This window comes from Clupea harengus, chromosome 9, assembly GCF_900700415.2.
Source record: "Clupea harengus chromosome 9, Ch_v2.0.2, whole genome shotgun sequence".
Classification (NCBI taxonomy): domain Eukaryota; kingdom Metazoa; phylum Chordata; class Actinopteri; order Clupeiformes; family Clupeidae; genus Clupea; species Clupea harengus.
In genome coordinates this window covers 1305403-1317158 of record NC_045160.1, presented here as the reverse complement: position 1 = coordinate 1317158, position 11756 = coordinate 1305403, and the positions used below count along the sequence as shown (strand labels likewise).

At 40.7% G+C, this 11756-nt stretch overlaps 2 protein-coding genes across 3 annotated transcripts in view; both read left to right on the top strand.

Moving 5' to 3' along the window:
* The first annotated feature begins 262 nt into the window (after positions 1–262).
* cysltr2b (cysteinyl leukotriene receptor 2b) lies at positions 263–3760 on the top strand. The gene is made up of 2 exons (XM_031574123.1): positions 263–408; positions 1247–3760. Exon 2 carries the CDS (start codon positions 1255–1257, stop codon positions 2281–2283), a length of 1029 nt encoding a protein of 342 aa, XP_031429983.1. The 5' UTR covers positions 263–408; positions 1247–1254; the 3' UTR covers positions 2284–3760.
* Positions 3761–4804: 1044 nt separating this feature from the next.
* fndc3a (fibronectin type III domain containing 3A) overlaps positions 4805–11756 on the top strand; it is a 63161-nt gene continuing 56209 nt past the window's right edge. The window contains exon 1 of one of the 2 annotated variants that reach the window (XM_012830939.3): positions 4805–5204. The gene's annotated coding sequence lies outside the window, so the exon portion shown is untranslated. Of the gene's footprint in view, positions 5205–11131; positions 11417–11756 lie in introns of those variants that run through there. The other variant, XM_031573003.2, reaches the window with a different exon arrangement.

Genomic DNA, 11756 nt, shown 5'->3' with positions numbered 1-11756 from the left:
TTAAGATACACAAACATCTCCTTGTATGGGATACTGTTCATCTTAGAGCACAAGATACTTGTAAACATCTGTTTTATTGCAGCATGATTTTTTTTTTGTCTTTATAGGATAACTGCCATTACATTTGGCAACACTGACACTAACAATCAACATAGATATGTACAGGTTTGAGCATGCATGTTTGAATGAAAGGAATGAGGATGCAAAACAAGAGCCAGATCGTGGGCAAACACCGCTACCATAGAACAACCAGGACCGCCCCTAAATGCATCAAACACGAAACCTCCTATTTATATGGTCTGTGGCTGGTGTCTCCTGCTGTCTCTCTCTCTGTCTGGCTGTCACACTCTGAGAAGAGATTTCCTTTTTAGGGGTTTCCAAATTTATGCAAGTTGCTCTTCTTCACAGGTAGGTGATTTTCACAATACTGTCATAAAGATACTTAACGAATGTCATGGGTTTATGTTGAATGTAAGAGCATCTTGGTAAATGTTCTTATTCGCAGTGGTGATGATGATAACAGAAAAGACAGATATATACAAAGATTTAAAAGATCTCTAAATCTTTGTCCAGCTCTCCATTTGTGGAAATAAAATAGAAGTTAAGATGTCATAGTTACAGAGGTCTTTCCATTGAAATGCAGGCCACAAAACAGTCTGTTGTTGCCATATTCATTTGATATCTCAGTGAGAGCTTGTAATTACTGAATTACACTTTCAGTTTTACCTTTACCAATCTGGGCAGAGACGAAATATTTCTACTACTTTTTCAAGACTGTACTTATTTAAGCTTAGAAGTATGCTTTTCGAACTAAGACTAGTGTCTTGTCAAGATTATGAGATATGACATTTGAACGGCTCAGCAGGAGCAAAATCTGTGAAAATATTTCTGGATTGCTGTGAACATACTGATCGTGCGGTGAAGGGATTTTACAAAAGCCTTGTATAAAGAAGAATAGATCTCTGACCTAGATATTTTCAACAGTCAGTTTCCTGTTATGTACTGAGATTAATCTCTAAAAACCTCACCTTCAAAGACAAACATTTTCCACAGAACGCTCATGGTTTGATGCATTACTCAGCATTATACCAGTTCAGATGATTCCCAGAATATCTCACAAATATAGGGCATCTACGTGATGTTTATGCACAAAACCTTCTGCATTCATACTGACTTTGATCTACAGTATCCTTTATCCACTCTCTGTAAGCCATGATGCAATGTTTCCTCATATTGTTTTGAATAGGTTCAACCATGAACGGGTCTTGCGTTGAAGATGGCCAGAACTGTTCCATCAGCGAATTCAAGCACAGTGTCTTCCCAGCTGTATACCTGCTCATCTTTGTAATTGGGCTCAGTGCTAACCTAATATCACTGTGCCTCTTCCTGAAAATGTGGAGAACACAGAGAACTCTCTCATCGGTCAACCTGTTCATAGTGAACCTCCTTGTGTCTGACCTCATGCTGATCTGTACGCTACCTTTTCGAGCCTCATACTACATCAACAACTCGAACTGGGTCTTCGGGGACGTCATCTGTCGCCTCATGTCCTACGTCTTCTACGTCAACATGTATGGAAGTATCTACTTCCTCATGGTTCTCAGTGTGATTCGCTATGTTGCCATCAACAAACCGTTCACCTATATGCGCCAACAGAATTACCGCTACACCTGGCTAGCATGCCTCTCCATATGGTTATTGGTGTCCTTGGCAAGCATTCCAAAGCTCTTCAGTGGCACAAAACAGAGTGAGGACAAGGTGATGTGCCTGGAGCTTCTGAACCCAAAGGCAGACCTACTGAACACCATTATCATCATGAACTATGGGGCATTACTGTTTGGGTTCCTCATTCCATTTTTGGTTCTCCTTGTGTGCTACCTTTTTGTGGTGCATCGCCTCTTGAGACACAACAATGTAACGACACATAGGCAGCAATACAAAAAAGCAGGTTCCCTTGCCATCATTGTGCTTTTCATCTTCCTGGTCTGCTTTCTCCCCTATCATGTGGCACGGACCATATTTTTGCAGGCGGAATGGGATCTGTGTACAAGCGGAACCAGGGGCTCGTGTGGATACATAACAGGAGTACGTAAAGCTGCGGTCATCACACACTGTCTGGCTGCGGCAAATAGTTGTCTGGATCCCCTCCTTTACTTTATTGTTGGAGAGAATTTCAGGAAGTTCTGGCGAAAAAGTAAAAGACAAATACACCATAACAATGAACAAAGGAAAATGGGTGATGTCACAAAAACAGAGGTGCAACTGCGAAGCTACCCAAGATGAGATTTGTTAAAATGGCCCCAACAAAGATTTCAAGAAATATAAAGTGCCTTTCTGGCATTTACGTAATCTATCAATGGTTGAATTGCTTTCAAGTTGAGGGGCAGGTTTAGTGTAAGTTAAAATCTTGACAGTGGCTGCTGCAGAAGGCCACCCAAACTATTTCCCTGGCGGTTCATGGACAGAAGGAATTTTAAGGTTACATCTGTCTGTGACATGCAGATGATTTGTGTGTTTAAATAAAAGTGTCAAGAATTATTTCACCTGAGAAAGAAAATGTTCTTTCCAAGAAAGCCCTGACTGCACACTTCAGAGGGACATGCTGAAACACCAAGAAGACGACTTAAAACAGCCCTATATACATCAGTATGCATATGTTGAACATGACATCCAGGAATGCATTATGGGGCAGGATGTTTGGACAGCCAGTTATTTTTGTCCACATACTGCTGATACACTGTTGACAGTAAGGATGGAAGCAAAGACTTAGGCTTAGGGATATAATTTGGATTAAGGACATGTTATGGTAAGGGTTAGTTGATAGGTACTGAGGGGTATGGCAAGCTGACAGGTATTTGATGGTTTACTTGTGATGTAGGCTTTTTGTACAATGTATGCTATGCAATTAAATATCAAATAAAAAATGTTACAAGTAGTTTTGGAACAAAGCAAACATTAGTATGTATTACACTGCCTTAATTGGTCAGAGGATAGATTGTTTTGGAGTGTGAGATAGATTCATGGGTCACTGTGTTTGTTGCAGCTTTACAGGCAACTGAAAAATTATTCTGCAGTCAACTTCAATTTATCTTCCATGGGTGGACGTAAAGGGGAAAAAACCACATGCCGTGGATTTGGATTTTGTTTCTATTGGTAAATGTACGCACAAATGACCAATGGACAATCTCTGTATTCAAATATATGAATCATAGTTGATCAAACATTTACATGCACTTTGCTGAAACTGTCAAACAACACACTGGGGGTTGTGGCACTCTGCTTTAGTGAGTGTGAGACCATGACACAATGCTCATATTTATTATTTCGACAACATAATCAAAGGACTTTCATAGCTCACAATTCATGATAATCAGAATTGTGTGTTAATTTGTGTATAGCTATGTGTCTATAAACATGGCAGTTGATGTCACTTTATTCTATTTACCTCTTTCAATATAAAGAACAGCACGAAAGTTGAAAAGAAAGATGTCTACATCGACCCTGTGTAACATAATTTTATGTTTGTTTTTTCTTAACGTGTTTATGTATGTTTTGTTATGGGTTGTACTCTATTCATAATATGTCTTCTAAATTATGGCTTTCTTTTTAAAAGTTTTTGAAAATGTTCTCAAAATGTCTATTGAATATCTGTTTCATTGCAAGTAAAAATGGTGATGCAGTATGTAAAAACAAGCAAAGGGAGAACAAAGCAAAGGGGGAACAAAAAGCTGTCCAAATAAAGCATCATACATGACTACAACCACCTTGTCCTTGTTGACTGAACTGTAAACATTCATAATTTCAATAACAATGTTGTCAATCTGAAAACTTGTAATACATTGATAAAAAAAATGTTGAGGTCGATATCCCATATTGTATTCTTTAAGAAATTATATAACGGCAGTATTGCAATCCAAGGTTGGTGTGAAACTACAGTATAGAATCTTGTATTGTCCTGTGTCTAGTAGGCTACACAGGGAATAATGTTTTCTGGTCTGACAGAATAATTGTTTCTCGGAAAACAATTCTTCCACAAGGTGTTTGCTTAAACTCTAACAGCAGTGCTGTTTAGCCTAACTAAATATTCCATTTTATTCCAAAATAACCAAATTTCCATTTTATTGCATATTTTTTTTAACATAAATACGAGATTCGCAAGAATGCACATTGTTACATCAATGACTAAGATTTCGAACTGCACACAAGGCCTGTGGTTTGATAGACCATGCAATTTTGAACAGTTGCATGAGTAAATTGCGCCCTCTGTGGGAATTAGTAAGATAATTAGAATCAGAATCACTTTATTGGCCAAGGATGTTTACACACACATAAATTAAACCTTTCACCGATTCGTGAGCAGTGAACAAAACACACACACATAAAGGTAGGCCTATAAGGACAACATTTATGAGAACAGCTACTTGTGGAGTGTCTCTTGGTTTTCATTTATCCTATAAAATCTTCTTTGTTTGTATTTGAAATGCCCCTAACGTGGATGGCCATGATGTGGCGGCTTTGTCTATGTCAGCCAATGTCGGTTCAGAATGACTACTCTGATAGCAGTGGACTTTCCCTAGCCTAGTGTTCGTCCTGTTCGCCTACGTGTCATTTTCAGTGCGTTGTAAAAAGAGGTTATAAAACTGTTCAATGTATCAGTTATCTATCAGGTTTTTCTATGCCATATAATTATGACTCCCATATGACTTTGTGCAACAATTGTGATATTAGAACTTCGCCTGTGAAAATCGTTTGTGAGAAGGCCACATATGGTTGATTTCCAAGATACGCATGCGCCTTAGGCTTTGTGTACATTCTTGTAGGGAAAACGATGGCGCTCTTCCAGATGGTTAAAGGGCCCTGTGCACTAACGTGCAGAGAGGTTTACTGTTGTAGGTAGAAATTAGTGATACCCACAAACACTATTGATTTCTGGATTTGAAGAACCTCTCCAACCATCATTATATCATTTTACACGATTATCTCTATGATGTCACCTATCAGAAACTCTAGGATCAGGAAGGCAGTCGAGACATGTATTAAGTGTGCTTAAGGAGCCACGTAGCTTGCTAGCTAGTTATCCAAGTGAATGCGAGGAGGCTAGTTTTCGAAACGCTGACAGATTAAATTCAGTCATACTGCAGCCAAAGAGTGTGACGGTATTATTTGTGTGCCTGCAGACAAGGGTCGAGCGAGAAACAGCTGTGGTGAGTAGCAAAGACTGTTTCCCTTACTAAGTTAGCAACCCTTGGTATCTAATTGTCACAGACTTCGCCACCTAAACTGGGGTTGGACGCATGACTAATGTTAGCTTCTGTAGTGGTTTTAGCTGGCTGGCAGGCAAGCTAGACAGCATTGTTGCCCAATGTCGAAGTCTGAACTATTCGATCCGCCAAGTTTATCAAACGATAAGTAGCTGGATTACACGCAAAATTGTACCTAGCCAAATTAGCCTCACATGTCACATTCCATTACTGTTTGCTTTTCACTCTAATGGTACTCGTTATTATATACTGACCATCGACTTTAAATTAGTAATGTTGACGGCGTTAAGCCGAGCTGCGCAGGTAGCCAACAGCATTTGCCAACTCGCTAGCTATGAAATCAAACGGGTTGCCTGGTTTCAGTCTTGAAAATACATACCCTGCGTGGTTGTGTCATTTAGCCAACTAACTGACTGGTGAGCCTGGTTACCGAGCATTATGGCACTGACGTTAGCTGCATATGGTTACTATCTGTGTACTTAGTTTATGAGATTTTACTCGTGGTATACATGCTAGCTGTAAATTAACTTAGCTTGCTAGCTACAGTTCTGCTGACTATAGATGTTCGTTTACCATGTAGTGGACCTTGGTATTTGTTTAAACGTAGATCAATAAGCTGGAATCAAAGATTAAATTAACATTTATGTACTGTCTCCCAGCCAATGGCATCTGGTTAGGTAGCTTATTTACAAGCTAACTGTTTGTCCTGTAAGGAATTATTTAGCTTGGTAGCTCGCTAGCTAGCATTACATGTCCACGTCAACACTGAGATATAATGACGCGATTGTCGGTATTATGACTTTTAAGAGAGAAGTGCAGATAATGTCAGTCATCAATATCATCTGAAAACCGCTCACTAACATGTCCTCATCGGGCAACGTTTCATGAAGTCATGGTCAATCATTTCGTTACCTAAGATAAATAGCTAACGTTAACTAGGTAGCTTGTTTGTAAGCTGTCTTGGGCGCCTTAAGGGAAAACAGTTGCTGAACAATCAACAGTGTCACAAAGCCCTTTGGTTGAACCATTGAGTTAATTGACAGATGTGTCAAACCCAAGTTACCACCTGGTTACCACTCTTTTGAAACATTCTCACAAGTCAACTAATAAAGTTCGGGAATTAGCAAATGCAATACTTCTGGCATGTAATGTCCACGATGTCCTGCAGTATTATTTACCTAAGTGCTGTGTTGCAGTACTCTGCATAAAGGAGCAATTGTGTTCAGGTTATTCAGGCTTTGATACTACATGAAGGAACAGCTCTTGGATGAAATAAAAAGGTTGAGATCTGTCATGGTACAGGCTGTGGCCACCTGCCACTAGGCTCTTTAGTATTAAATTGTGATCAGAGGCCTAATCTGTTTGGGATTTTCTTTGAGCATTTTACTTTTTCATTACCACTGTATCTTGTGGCAGTTTTGTATCTATTGATTATAGTACATGATATGCACAGAATTCAGACCACCTGTCATAGGTTGGCCTGCAAATGGAATGTTTGCTGAAAATGTTTTTTCTTTTGAAGGTTTTTTTTTTTCTTAGCCTAATTTGGACAAAATTAAGATTTGTGCGTTGGCCAGATTCCAAGTTTACAGTGGGTCTACTAAGTGGAACACATGCACTTACCCTTCTAAAAGTGCTTTGAGGTCAAGATATAATCTGAGAACAGAGAAATAAGAAGTCTCTTTCAAGAGGCATCAAATATTCCCTTGTCGAAATGAATCATTTAGAGATTGGCCTATGCATCACAGGTGTGGTGCCTAATGGGTTCTCTCTGGGGCGTGTGCTGTTTTGTCCATGGCTATGTTGATAACTGTGATGTGGGTTTGTAGAACATTTGGTTACCATAACCCCGTTACCACAGGGACACATTTTGTCTCTTGATTTCGCTCATGAATTGATGTCTAATTGTTGCACTACTGTTAGGCCTAAACAAGTGCCCACAGGTGCTTATTTGCATGGTCTATCGATGTTATGTAGTGATGGCCGGTTTCACAAAGTACAGACAAGCAGATGCTATCTCTGTCTCTCTCTTACATTTTTTTTCAATTCTCACTTTCTTGTTTTAGTTTTTTAACACCTCCAGGTGTCTCCCATTGCCCTCAGTTTTGCTCTCATTCATCATACTTATAAATAGACATTCCTGCTTATGTATATGCATAAGACTGTAAATGCCTTTTTTTTTTTTACCTCATGTGGTCACTCTGAAGATTTTTTTTCGGATTGGCAATTGGTGGAATTATCAAAACCAATTCATGTGCACTCAGCATGTTGAAAATGGTGAGTTGGGGGAAGTTTGTTTGAGAGAAGTGTCATCCAGTGATGACCGGTGGAATGTCCCCCATTATTCACAGTAAGAAGATGAAGGAAGTGTTGGCCTGTGGATTAAGTGGACACTGTTGAAATTGATAAACTGGGGAAAATTTGATTGAGAGCTGTTTCATCCAATGATGACGGATGGAATTTACCACTGTATTCACAGTAAGAAGGTAAAGGAAGTGTTGGCCTGTCTGGAGATTAAGTGGACTCTCCCAGCCCTTGTCATATATTTCCCATGCGCCTTAAATTTGGTTCAGAATTTGGACTTATACGTCAAGAAATATTCTAGTATGATTGCATGAAACATGCAGCGTATCATAAAGGAGAACTTCATGCTCTCCAAATGGCTGCCTCTGGTATGTTTTGAAATTCTGAGAGTCACTGAATGCTGGCAATGTAGGCATGGCTTTATAATCCTCTCACAATGTGAAAAACCAGGAACAGTGGTGGGGAGGTAGGGGGTGTTCAAGTGGATGAGATGGTGTAGGGGGCACTCTTTTTCTGCTTTGTTTTGAGCTGCAGTGCTTTGAGGTCAAGATATAATCTGAAAACGGAGAAATAAGAAGTCTCTTTCACACAAGAGGCATCAAATATCATTTGAAAAAATTCCTCCCATTGTGAAGTAATTTGGGGCTGACAAACTTGGCTGACAGACGAGCAAGCAAGTAAGCAGTCACCCTCTTCCCAAGGCCCATCTCCGTCCTTCCTCAAAGGGTTCCCTCAATATTGGCGGTGCGACTCTCAGTGGGGTTTTTCCATTGCGGTTCTAGCTGGGTTGGGCCCATTACAAGGTAAACGGCGCCAAACTGCACACCGCTCATTTTGGACCCTCTCCTGAACAGGGCCAAATTAGGCTGGGTCTGACTCTGCCTCCAAACGCACCAAATGACGTCAAAGATGCTATCTCTTTTGTGATTGGCTCAGCCAAAGATCCTATCTCTTTTGTGGTTGGCTCAGTCATCATTCAGTACTTGCATAGTGTGTCTGCGTTTTTGTATAAGACGGGTATGAAGCAGATCCAGTTAAAAAGTTTCATCTGGAAAGTTTGAATAGTTACTATAACAATGATTGTAAATGGTGAACTTTTCTACTACAGTGAGTGTGTTTAGGTAGACATTGGAATTAACTAAATAAATGTATTTTTTCATTGTGACAAGTGGTATAAACTCGATAAAGTCCATGGTTAAAATGTTATCTGGAGAACTAGCAAGCTGCTAAAATAGCCCACATAGGATGAGGAACTAGCTAACACAAATAATGGAATAAATATTAACCAAGCCACCTCTGTTGTATTTGACTAAAGAAAAAAGTGCTAGCTTGGAAACTAAACAGGTTGGTTTCTTTTTAGACTACAGTATTTCCCACAGGTATCTGTGATATACTTGTAACATGAAATTGTCTAGATTAATCCAGTCATGACAACACCTTAACAGGTTGGTCTCTTTTTAGACTACAGTGTTTCCCACAGGTATCTGTGATATACTTGTAACATTAAATTATCTAGATTAATTCAGTTATGACAACACCACTGCAAATTCATAGTCAACCCTCTGTATCCTATGCTAAATACTCCACCGCCCTCCCACCCCCATGTCCATATTCATGTTGGGGCTTCCTCAGTTTCAGTAGTCATGCACCATCCTGCACAGTAGCACTGGTTAGATCATGCATTTCTATTTTGAAGGATGAAAATATGCTACCGCATGTTTTGGCAGTATTGATGACAACTTTTCTGACTCGTGAATTGTGCTAAAACCTCACAAATTGAACAGCGCCCTGTTTTTAAGCGAGGAGACTAATTAGGATTAATTATCAATGATAACCGCTACATTTACGTTATCTGTTTGCTGTCTTACACTGATGACAATTGGGTTGTGTTGGACTAGTGGATAACTGCACTGGATACTTTTTAAGTTAACCTTACCTACCTCATCAAACGATGTTGTCCTCAAAGTGCCTCCTGTCTCGGATGCAGGCAGGTGACCTGACAGTCCAGTGCATGTGTGTGTGTGAGCATGCGTGTGCAAAGCGGGGGAGGGGAGGGGGTCTGACTTATAGTAAGATACTTAGATCGTTGCTTTGCTGAAGCAATGGGGCGAAACACAACACTGTGTATGTTATTACGAGAAGTGTAAAGATTTTTTTGGTTCATTGTGAAACTGACAGGACAAACTGGGCTATGGTAGACCACCATCATTTTGGTAATTAATGGGAAACCTTGGACTAAACCAAATGTTTAGTTTGCGGGTTAATGTTATACATACCTGAATACATCTATGGCAACTGGGCTATAAATAGTAGATTTACGTTGCCCGATTTGCCTCTACTTCGTTGAAGGTGTCGGGACCATAGACATATATAGATCTATGTCTATGGTCGGGACACCTCAGTGGCCTTAATCCCTTATCTAAAGACACACCCTCAAGCGAGCAGACCCTGATGTATGGAAATGCACATTCAGGCTGTGCTTGATTGACCGGCTAAGCTAAGCGAAGCCACACCAAGCTCACCACTCATATGGAAAAACTGTACTGATGATGTTCTCAGTGCCTCTTGCCCCACGAGGTCATGCTGGGGAGATGGCGACGGAGAGCACTCATTTGCCAAGTGGTTTTGGACCCCCAGACGTGTGACTGCCACTTCCCAGGACTCCCTCTGCTCTTTCAAGGGCCCTTCTGAGTAATGCAGGCCTACGTCTGCTATGTCACTGCCATCATGCTGCATCCCTTATTTAGAAATCAACCGACGCAGAGCCATCTAGAAGTTGATCTAGCAGTGATGGTGTCATTTTAACAGTATGGTCTTGTGCAACAGTTAGAGGTCAAAGGAGGTGGCGTGTCCTCTTTGCCTCATCACTGACAAGACGGCATGAGAAGAAATGTCCAAATGATTACATTGGTTCGTCTTGTCCTTGCCTGTCTCTCTTAAGGTGACGTTACACCCCTGACCTTGAAGCTTTTGGAAGACTTGTGAAGATGAATCGGTGTATGGTCAAGCAAAGAACTGAGTTGTTCCAGTTACTTAGCCTGATGGGGTGTAATGTCACTTTAAACCTGGATGAGTGCAAGCCTTCTTATGTCATATCCTTTGCATGGGCGGGCCTAAAGCTCTAAAGCTGTAAGATACAAAACAATCACAAACGTTCCAGTGGGGGAAGCAGGTGGATATAGCATGCAACAGTTGGCATGACTGCTTTGACTTTCAACATCACCATCATAACCATCAGGCTTTTACAAAGACTTTCATTTCTGCAGAGATGCATTTGGCAAAACATGGCCTCTTAAGTAGTTCTTTTTCCCAGTTATATCCAAGTACGTAATGCCAGGGAGCATAGTAAACCAGCAACAATGGGCTTCTTGCCTAAACTGGTAGTGTCTGTTCACATAACACTATAGCAGGAGGTGCAGTCTTAGTGTAATTGTGTCCATTCACCAGCACCTTGTAACCTGGCAGTGTTTGAGCTTAGGGAGGGGGGGTGTGGCTAGCAGTTAAGCCAGATCACCCCCGGGTTTAGCAGTGCACTAGATTCTAATTAGGTTCAAGGTCACACATATGCTACTTCTCTCGCCGTCCCCATCTTTCTCTCTCATTCACACCTTCTCTGTGGCTCCCTCTCTATACCTTTTGTGGCTTCTGCTTGGAGTTGAGGCTCCCAATGCTGTCGATGTTGTCGTGGACATCCCAGGACTATGCTAAAAGGCCAGTGCTATAATTCATGGTCGCTACGTCAACATGGTCAAGAGTACTTTACCTTCGATTGGCTAAGTGGAAAATAGCGTTGGGGGAAAGTGCACAGGCGTAGTTTGCCATGACGTGTTGGCTCACAGGAGGACTCTCAGGTCTGGGTTCGTCTTTTGATTTGTACACTTTACCTTTCCGCTTGAACTGATCTTCCGCCAATAAATGTCGGGAACTGTTTGTCCTTCTAATCATAAAAAGTTGGTTCACAAGGTTGCATGTTATCCTTCAGTCAGAATGTTTCCCCCTAGATAACCTTACTGCTGTAAAAAAAAAAGAAGTCTTTATGTAACTTTCACTACGTAATGAGGCCAAAAAAACACATGATAGAGATAGATGCATTGAAAAACGAAACTCAAAAGTGGTTGTGTTCCTTAGTTAGTTGGAATTCTATAAATAAGTCCCAGAGAAGTCGGCATCCGACCAAATAAACTTAAAAAA

What these genes read in the sequence shown, in the direction of transcription:
- cysltr2b (XM_031574123.1), top strand. Translation starts at nt 1,255, where the DNA reads ATGAACGGGTCTTGCGTTGAAGATGGCCAGAACTGTTCCATCAGCGAA.